Source organism: Phoxinus phoxinus (genome assembly GCF_949152265.1).
Source record: "Phoxinus phoxinus genome assembly, chromosome: 14".
Taxonomy (NCBI): Eukaryota; Metazoa; Chordata; class Actinopteri; order Cypriniformes; family Leuciscidae; genus Phoxinus; species Phoxinus phoxinus.
The window spans coordinates 35,006,401-35,016,400 of NC_136889.1; the positions used below are offsets into that span (position 1 = coordinate 35,006,401).

General features: G+C 52.9%; 1 protein-coding gene across 3 annotated transcripts in view; it reads left to right on the forward strand.

Moving 5' to 3' along the window:
* The window catches only part of cfap36 (cilia and flagella associated protein 36), a 31,472-nt gene that overhangs the window by 8,038 nt on the left and 13,434 nt on the right, over positions 1 to 10,000 (forward strand). For all 3 annotated transcript variants that reach the window (XM_079634783.1, XM_079634784.1, XM_079634785.1), the window contains exon 4: positions 5,870 to 5,984. In XM_079634783.1, the coding sequence (XP_079490909.1) occupies positions 5,870 to 5,984 (115 nt within the window). The remainder of the gene's footprint in view (positions 1 to 5,869; positions 5,985 to 10,000) is intronic.

Here is a 10,000-nt window from a genome sequence, read left to right on the forward strand (position 1 = left end):
AGTCCATCAGCAGTCGTGGGCGGGGTCTATGCTAATACAGCAGAGTCCGTCAGCAGTCGTGGGCGGAGTCTGTGCTAATACACCAGAGTCCGTCAGCAGGCGTGGGCGGGGTCTGTGCTAATACAGCAGAGTCTGTCAGCAGGCGTGGGTGGGGTCTATGCTAATACACCAGAGTCTGTAGGCGTGGGCGGGGTCTATGCTAATACGGCAGAGTCCGTCAGCAGGCGTGGGCGGGGTCTATGCTAATACGGCAGAGTCCGTCAGCAGGCGTGGGCGGGGTCTGTGCTAATACAGCAGAGTCCGTCAGCAGGCGTGGGCGGGGTCTATGCTAATACAGCAGAGTCCATCAGCAGTCGTGGGCGGGGTCTATGCTAATACAGCAGAGTCCGTCAGCAGTCGTGGGCGGGGTCTATGCTAATACAGCAGAGTCCGTCAGCAGTCGTGGGCGGAGTCTGTGCTAATACAGCAGAGTCCGTCAGCAGGCGTGGGCGGGGTCTATGCTAATACAACAGAGTCCGTCAGCAGTCGTGGGCGGGGTCTATGCTAATACGGCAGAGTCCGTCAGCAGGCGTGGGCGGGGTCTATGCTAATACAGCAGAGTCCGTCAGCAGTCGTGGGCGGGGTCTATGCTAATACTGCTTGTTCTGGGGTCTATGCTAATACAGCAGAGTCCGTCAGCAGTCGTGGGCGGGGTCTATGCTAATACAGCAGAGTCCGTCAGCAGTCGTGGGCGGAGTCTGTGCTAATACAGCAGAGTCTGTCAGCAGGCGTGGGCGGGGTCTATGCTAATACAGCAGAGTCCGTCAGCAGTCGTGGGCGGGGTCTATGCTAATACGGCAAAGTCCGTCAGCAGGCGTGGGCGGGGTCTATGCTAATACAGCAGAGTCCGTCAGCAGTCGTGGGCGGGGTCTATGCTAATACGGCAGAGTCCGTCAGCAGTCGTTGGCGGAGTCTGTGCTAATACGGCAGAGTCCGTCAGCAGTCGTGGGCGGGGTCTATGCTAATACAGCAGAGTCCGTCAGCAGTCGTGGGCGGAGTCTGTGCTAATACAGCAGAGTCCGTCAGCAGGCGTGGGCGGGGTCTATGCTAATACAGCAGAGTCCGTCAGCAGTCGTGGGCGGGGTCTATGCTAATACTGCTTGTTCTGGGGTCTATGCTAATACGGCAGAGTCCGTCAGCAGTCGTGGGCGGGGTCTATGCTAATACAGCAGAGTCCGTCAGCAGTCGTGGGCGGAGTCTGTGCTAATACAGCAGAGTCCGTCAGCAGGCGTGGGCGGGGTCTATGCTAATACAGCAGAGTCCGTCAGCAGTCGTGGGCGGGGTCTATGCTAATACGGCAGAGTCCGTCAGCAGTCGTGGGCGGAGTCTGTGCTAATACACCAGAGTCTGTCAGCAGGCGTGGGTGGGGTCTATGCTAATACACCAGAGTCTGTCAGCAGGCGTGGGCGGGGTCTATGCTAATACGGCAGAGTCCAGCAGCAGGCGTGGGCGGGGTCTATGCTAATACTGCTTGTTCTGGGGTCTATGCTAATACAGCAGAGTCCGTCAGCAGTCGTGGGCGGGGTCTATGCTAATACAGCAGAGTCCGTCAGCAGGCGTGGGCGGGGTCTATGCTAATACTGCTTGTTCTGGGGTCTATGCTAATACAGCAGAGTCCGTCAGCCGGGGTCTATGCTAATACTGCTTGTTCTGGGATCTATGCTAATACAGCAGAGTCCGTCAGCAGTCGTGGGCGGGGTCTATGCTAATACAGCAGAGTCCGTCTGCAGTCGTGGGCGGGGTCTATGCTAATACTGCTTGTTCTGGGGTCTATGCTAATACAGCAGAGTCCGTCAGCAGTCGTGGGCGGGGTCTATGCTAATACAGCAGAGTCCGTCAGCAGGCGTGGGCGGGGTCTATGCTAATACAGCAGAGTCTGTCAGCAGTGGTAGGCGGGGTCTATGCTAATACAGCAGAGTCCGTCAGCAGTCGTGGGCGGGGTCTATGCTAATACAGCAGAGTCCGTCAGCAGTCGTGGGCGGGGTCTATACTAATACAGCAGAGTCCGTCAGCAGTCGTGGGCAGAGTCCGTCAGCAGTCGTGGGCGGGGTCTATGCTAATACAGCAGAGTCCGTCAGCAGTCGTGGGCGGGGTCTATGCTAATACAGCAGAGTCCGTCAGCAGTCGTGGGCGGGGTCTATGCTAATACAGCAGAGTCCGTCAGCAGTCGTGGGCGGGGTCTATGCTAATACTGCAGAGTCTGTCAGCAGTCGTGGGCGGGGTCTATGCTAATACAGCAGAGTCCGTCAGCAGTCGTGGGCGGGGTCTATGCTAATACGGCAGAGTCCGTCAGCAGTCGTGGGCGGGGTCTATGCTAATACTGCTTGTTCTGAGACACTGATTATGATTTATGGGGATTTAAAAAGGAGTGGGTGGATCTTTATCATTATAGGGTGGTTGTGTTCATACACTGCCAACACACATTTATGTTCAAACACCATGTAATAGTGAAATTTGCATAATCTGTTTTTGGAAGTAAAATAACGAAGCATCTGATGATCTACTGTACAGTGAAAAGCTGTGAACTGACGATCCTCCAGATATTAGTATTGATCTGCGCTTGTGCTGAGTTGATTCGTCATGTCTCTGTCATCAGTGGAGTTATGTGTGTCTGTCATCAGTGGAGTTATGGGCGTCAGCACAGGTTCCCGGATCAGGACGGCTGCTGGGTGTACTGGTCTGAGATGTAGTGCTGCAGATCTCTCTCCTGAACACCAGAATCACTCAATGCTTTATTCCTCTTTTGTAAAGGCACAGAATCTGATGTGGATATTCTTGTTTGCTTTTGGAGCAAATGGAAAAGCAAAAGTCGAGTTGGTTGTAGTTTCCGTTCACCACTATATAAGTGTCCAGGACTGTGAGGACCTCTACTTGCGTTCCCGAGCCTGTAACCGTGGACACTGATGAAGCATGCGCTCAGATTCATGCGCTTTACTAGTGTTGTGTAGCATGAAGACTGAGCAGCGCTGGAGTGTGGAGACGTGCAGGAGATTAGCTAACTGGGTTACTGACACTGAACTAGATCACAGACCCAGAAACTGCTGATCGGCTGAACTCAGTCCTGCTGCATTAATGCACACACGCCGTAAAGTGGCTTCCCAGCGCAGGTGAACGCTCACACTCAGATCCAATCAGATTTGAGCTCGCCGGATCACATGTCCAGAGAGTATTATTCAGCAGACCCCTTCTATAGCTCTCTCTGTTCTGCTCATATTCATATGCAGTGATATTGTTGATCTGACACCATCTGTACGTTCACACCGCCGCCGACTTGAGCTTCCAAAGTGGCCGGAAGCCATTCATTTTCAATGAGAGCCGGCGGCGAGCTCCGGCGAGAAGAGTTGAAATGAAGTCAACTTTATGGTAATAAGCTATGACACGGTACGGCGGCAACCAATCGAAATGTAGAAATGTAGTCAAATGGCCGTGATCAGACTTACCAGCCGCGGCTGACTGGATTGAGCGTCCAGCAAAGCGTCGGTAAGCAACCAGTCTGATCACGGCCATTTGACTGGTTTAATTGGGATAAAATTCTCTACAACGCCAATCATGCAAAAGAGCATATTCATCAACAGATGCATGATAAATGAGCTAGAGAGGGAGCAACACCAAACACTACAACTGCCAAAAATCAATGGTTTCTGAAACTTGCCAGAGTCAGACAACTAGCCAGCCACTGACGGGTCACATGACATGCCAGTGGCGGCTCCGGCCAGCTGAAGATCCTCTGCTGGATATGTTCTGTGTGCTGTTGTGGAGCTGAATAACTGTTAATGTGTTACACTAACACACCGGACAGATTAAATGTCTGTTCTTGGTCTTGGATTTTGTGAAATAAATGTATAAATAAATGCGACTTATAGTCCAGTGCGACTTGAAACGCAAGTATCAAATGCGAAACGCAAGTAACTCTGTGGGCGGATCCCGGCGCTGTTGCTCTTATACCGGCGGGATAAACGACTCTTGCGCCGACGCAAATCTAAAATGTGTTGGTCTGAAGTCGCTTCATTACTCATAGGTGTGGTTTGGGCGTAACGTGAAATAAACCAATCAGAGCGTCCTCTCACATTCCCTTTAAGAGCCGGCGCGCTTGTTCCACGGCGGATTGCTATTATAACGGCGGATCGCTATTATAACGGCGGATTGCTATTATAACGCCGGATCGCTATTATAACGGCGGATTGCTATTATAACGGCGGATCGCTATTATAACGGCGGATTGCTATTATAACGGCGGATCGCTATTATAACGGCGGATCGCTATTATAACGGCGGATCGCTATTATAACGGCGGATCGCTATTATAACGGCGGATTGCTATTATAATGGCGGATTGCTATTATAACGGCGGATCGCTATTATAACGGCGGATCGCTATTATAACGGCGGATTGCTATTATAACGGCGGATCGCTATTATAACGGCGGATCGCTATTATAACGGCGGATCGCTATTATAACTGCGGATCGCTATTATAACGGCGGATCGCTATTATAACGGTGGATTGCTATTATAACGGCGGATTGCTATTATAACGGCGGATTGCTATTATAACGGCGGATTGCTATTATAACGGCGGATTGCTATTATAACGGCGGATCGCTATTATAACGGAGGATTGCTATTATAACGGTGGATTGCTATTATAACGGTGGATCGCTATTATAACGGCGGATCGCTATTATAACGGCGGATCGCTATTATAACGGCGGATCGCTATTATAACGGCGGATCGCTATTATAACGGCGGATCGCTATTATAACGGCGGATCGCTATTTTAAAATAGCTCGCTTAAAATAGCATCTGACTAACGCGCGGCGCCGCTGTCTTTAGACTGGGTTTCTCCTGGTCAGCGGCGGAGTTGTTTTCTGGAACTGCAGAATATCACCAGGGAACATTTGCGCCGGAACACACTCCTCTTTACACTGAACCGCCCCCGCTCTGTAGTGCCAGTGTCGTGATGCTCGCTGTTTGTTCACTGTCTCCTCTGTAGTGTTCTCCTCTGTAGTGTTCTCCTCTGTAGTGTTCTCCTCTGTAGTGTTCTCCTCTGTAGTGTTCTCCTCTGTAGTGTTCTCCTCTGTAGTGTTCTCCTCTGTAGTGTTCTCCCCTGTAGTGTTCTAGTGTTCTCCCCTGTAGTGTTCTCCCCTGTAGTGTTCTCCCCTGTAGTGTTCTCCCCTGTAGTGTTCTCCCCTGTAGTGTTCTCCCCTGTAGTGTTCTCCCCTGTAGTGTTCTCCTCTGTCGTGTTCTCCTCTGTCGTGTTCTCCTCTGTCGTGTTCTCCTCTGTCGTGTTCTCCTCTGTCGTGTTCTCCTCTGTCGTGTTCTCCTGTGTCGTGTTCTTGTTCACTGTCTGTGAACCCTGTCGTGTTCTCCCCTGTCGTGTTCTCCCCTGTCGTGTTCTCCCCTGTCGTGTTCTCCCCTGTCGTGTTCTCCCCTGTCGTGTTCTCCCCTGTCGTGTTCTCCCCTGTCGTGTTCTCCCCTGTCGTGTTCTCCCCTGTCGTGTTCTCCCCTGTCGTGTTCTCCCCTGTAGTGTTCTCCCCTGTAGTGTTCTCCTCTGTAGTGTTCTCCTCTGTAGTGTTCTCCTCTGTCGTGTTCTCCCCTGTCGTGTTCTCCCCTGTCGTGTTCTCCCCTGTCGTGTTCTCCCCTGTCGTGTTCTCCCCTGTCGTGTTCTCCCCTGTCGTGTTCTCCCCTGTCGTGTTCTCCCCTGTCGTGTTCTCCCCTGTCGTGTTCTCCCCTGTCGTGTTCTCCCCTGTCGTGTTCTCCCCTGTCGTGTTCTCCTCTGTCGTGTTCTCCTCTGTCGTGTTCTCCTGTAATGTTCTCCTCTGTACACAGGCGGTTTTCCAGCCAGTTCTTGCCACGGATGATTTTCCGATGTTCCGCTCTCTGATGGTCCAGAAGAACATGGAGCTTCAGCTGCAGGCTCTGCACGTCATCAAAGAGAGAAACGGTATTTACACCGCAGACGTGTGTGTTTATAATGTGTGTTCACATGAGTGTGTGTTTGTCTTTAGTGCTGTCAAAGCATTAACACGTTTCCATCCATCCATCCATCCATCTTCTTCCGCTTATCCAGGGCCGGGTCGCGGGGGCAGCAGTCTAAGCAGAGATGCCCAGACTTTCTCTTTCCCTAGCCACTTCCTCTAGCTCTTCCGGGGGGACACCTAGGCGTTCCCAGGCCAGCCGAGAGACATAGTCTCTCCAGCGTGTCCTAGGTCTTCCCCGGGGTCTCCTCCCAGTGGGACGTGCCCGGAACACCTTCACGGGAAAGCGTCCAGGAGGCATCCGGAACAGATGCCCAAGCCACCTCAGCTGACCCCTCTCGATGTGGAGGAGCAGCGGCTCTACTCTGAGCTCCTCCCGAGTGACCGAGCTCCTCACCCTATCTCTAAGGGATCGCCCAGCCACCCTGCGGAGAAAGCTCATTTCGGCCGCCTGTATCCGGGATCTTGTCCTTTCGGTCGACCATAGGTGAGAGTAGGAACGTAGATTGACCGGTAAATCGAGAGCTTCGCCTTGCGGCTCAGCTCTTTCTTCACCACGACAGACCGGTACATCGACCGCATTACTGCGGAAGCTGCACCGATCCGTCTGTCAATCTCCCGTTCCATCCTTCCCTCACTCGTGAACAAGACCCCAAGATACTTGAACTCCTCCACTCGAGGCAGGAACTCTCCACCAACCTGAAGTAGGCAAGCCACCTTTTTCCGACTGAGGACCATGGCCTCGGATTTGGAGGTGCTGATTCTCATCCCAGCCGCTTCACACTCGGCTGCAAACCGTCCCAGTGCATGCTGAAGGTCTTGGTCTGATGGGGCCAACACGACAACATCATCTGCAAAGAGCAGAGACGAAATCGTGTTGTTCCCAAACCAGACATCCTCCGGCCCCTGGCTGCGCCTAGAAATTCTGTCCATAAAAATTATGAACAGAACCGGCGACAAAGGGCAGCCCTGCCGGAGTCCAACATGCACCGGGAAGAAGTCTGACTTACTGCCGGCAATGCGAACCAAGCTCCTGCTTCGATCGTACAGGGACCGGACAGCCCTTAGCAAAGGACCCCGGACCCCATACTCCCGGAGCACCCTCCACAGGCCGCCACGAGGGACACAGTCGAATGCCTTCTCCAAATCCACAAAGCACATGTGGATTGGTTGGGCAAACTCCCATGAACCCTCCAGCACCCTGTAGAGGGTATAGAGCTGGTCCAGTGTTCCACGGCCCGGACGAAAACCGCACTGTTCCTCCTGAATCCGAGGTTCTACTATCGGCCGTATTCTCCTCTCCAGTACCCTGGCATAGACTTTCCCAGGGAGGCTGAGAAGTGTGATCCCCCTGTAGTTGGAACACACCCTCCGGTCCCCCTTCTTAAAAAGAGGGACCACCACCCCGGTCTGCCAGTCCAGAGGCACTGTCCCCGACTGCCACGCGATGCTGCAGAGGCGTGTCAGCCAAGACAGCCCCACAACATCCAGAGACTTGAGGTACTCAGGGCGGATCTTATCCACCCCCGGTGCCTTGCCACCGAGGAGTTTTTTGACTACCCCGGTGACTTCAGCTTGGGTGATGGACGAGTCCACCTCTGAGACCTCAGCCTCTGCTTCCTCCATGGAAGACTTGACGGCGGGATTGAGGAGATCCTCGAAGTATTCCTTCCACCGTCTGACAACATCCCCAGTTGAGGTCAACAGCTGCCCACCTCCACTGTAAACAGCGTTGGTAGGGCACTGCTTCCCTCTCCTGAGTCGCCGGACGGTTTGCCAGAATCTCTTCGAGGCCAGCCGATAGTCCTTTTCCATGGCCTCACCGAACTCCTCCCAGGCCCGAGTTTTTGCCTCCACAACCACCCGGGCTGCAGTTCGCTTGGCCTGCCGGTACCCGTCAGCTGCCTCAGGAGTCCCACAAGCCAACCAGGCCCGATAGGACTCCTTCTTCAGCTTGACGGCATCCTTTACTTCCGGTGTCCACCACCGGGTTCGGGGATTGCCGCCTCGACAGGCACCGGAAAACTTACGGCCACAGCTCCGAGCAGCCGCTTCGACAATGGAGGTGGAGAACATGGTCCACTCGGACTCAATATCTCCAGCCTCCCTCGGGATCCGGTCGAAGCTCCGCCGGAGGTGGGAGTTGAAGATCTCTCTGACAGGAGACTCGGCCAAACGTTCCCAGCAGACCCTTACAGTACGCTTGGGTCTGCCGAGTCTGTCCAGCTTCCTCTTCTGCCATCGGATCCAACTCACCACCAGGTGGTGATCAGTTGACAGCTCCGCCCCTCTCTTTACCCGAGTGTCCAAGACATACGGCCGCAGGTCAGATGAAACGACCACAAAGTCGATCATCGACCTACGGCCTAGGGTGTCCTGATGCCACGTGTACTGATGGACACCCTTATGCTTGAACATGGTGTTCGTTATGGACAAACTGTAACTAGCACAGAAGTCCAATAACTGAACACCGCTCGGGTTCAGATCAGGGGGGCCGTTCATCCCAATCACGCCCCTCCAGGTAACACTGTCGTTGCCCACGTGGGCGTTGAAGTCCCCCAGTAGAACGACGGAGTCTCCAGTCGGAGCACTTTCCAGCACCCCTCCCAGAGACTCCAAGAAGGCCGGGTACTCTGCACTGCCGTTTGGCCCGTAGGCACACACGACAGTGAGAGACCTATCCCCAACCCGTAGGCGCAGGGAAACGATCCTCTCGTTCACCGGGGTAAACTCCAACACATGGCGGCTGAGTTAGGGGGCTATGAGCAAACCCACACCAGCCCGCCGCCTCTCACCATGGGCAACTCCAGAGTGGTGAAGAGTCCATCCTCTCTCAAGGAGTGTGGTTCCAGAGCCTAAGCCGTGCGTAGAGGTGATTCCAACTATCTCTAGTTGGAACCTCTCAACCTCACGCACAATCTCAGGCTCCTTCCCCGCCAGCGAGGTGACGTTCCACGTCCCTAGAGCTAGTTTCCGTGTCAAGGGATCGGGTTGTCGAGGCCCCTGCCTTCGACTGCTGCCCAATCCTCTAAGCACCGGTCCCTTACGGTCCCTCCTGCAGGTGGTGAGCCCACGGGAAGGCGGCCCCACGTCGCTCCTTCGGGCTAAGCCCGGCCGGACCCCGTGGGGGGAGGCCCGACCACCAGGCGCTCGCATACGAGCCCCAACCCCGGGCCTGGCTCCAGGGTGGGGCCCCGGCTGCGCCATACCGGGCAACGTCACGGTCCTTGCTTTAATTTTCTTCATAAAGGGTTTTTTGAACTACTCTTAGTCTGACCCGTCGCCTAGGACCTGTTTGCCTTGGGAGACCCTACCAGGGGCATATAGCCCCGGACAACATAGCTCCTAGGGTCATTCGGGTACTCAAACCCCTCCACCACGTTAAGGTGGCAGGTCAAGGAGGGGCGTTTCACGTTTCCACCATGAAAAAAATAGATAATAATAATTGCGGCTTATCTCGCAATTCTGACTTTATGTCTCACAATTCTCAATTTATATCTAAACTCAGAATTGCAAGATTTGTGAGATGTAAACTTAATTGCAAGAAATAAACTCGTAATTGTGAGAAAAACGTCAGAATAGCGATGAATAAACTTATTTGTGTTATTCGTGGCGTAACAAGCTTCCATACTCGGATAACAGCAGCAATGGCTCCTCAACGGCGGATTCGTTTATAAGTTCAAACCCAGACAGGATTGTTTAACAAAAGTCATTTGCTTCGTTTTCATGGTGAAATAATTATCATTAAATCAAGTGAAGCAATAATGTATAAACCAGCATTAATAATTACTTGCATATTATTATTATTATTATTATTATTGAAAGGATTGAAAGTTGCTTTATTAGTTCTGACCTGCATTGCCTCATGTCTCCACATCCACAGAATGTTTCTTCCAAATGCACATCATTTCGTTTCCTTTAAACTCAGTATAAGCAGAAGTCACAGATTACAGAAGATCACGATCAATCATATTACACTGAT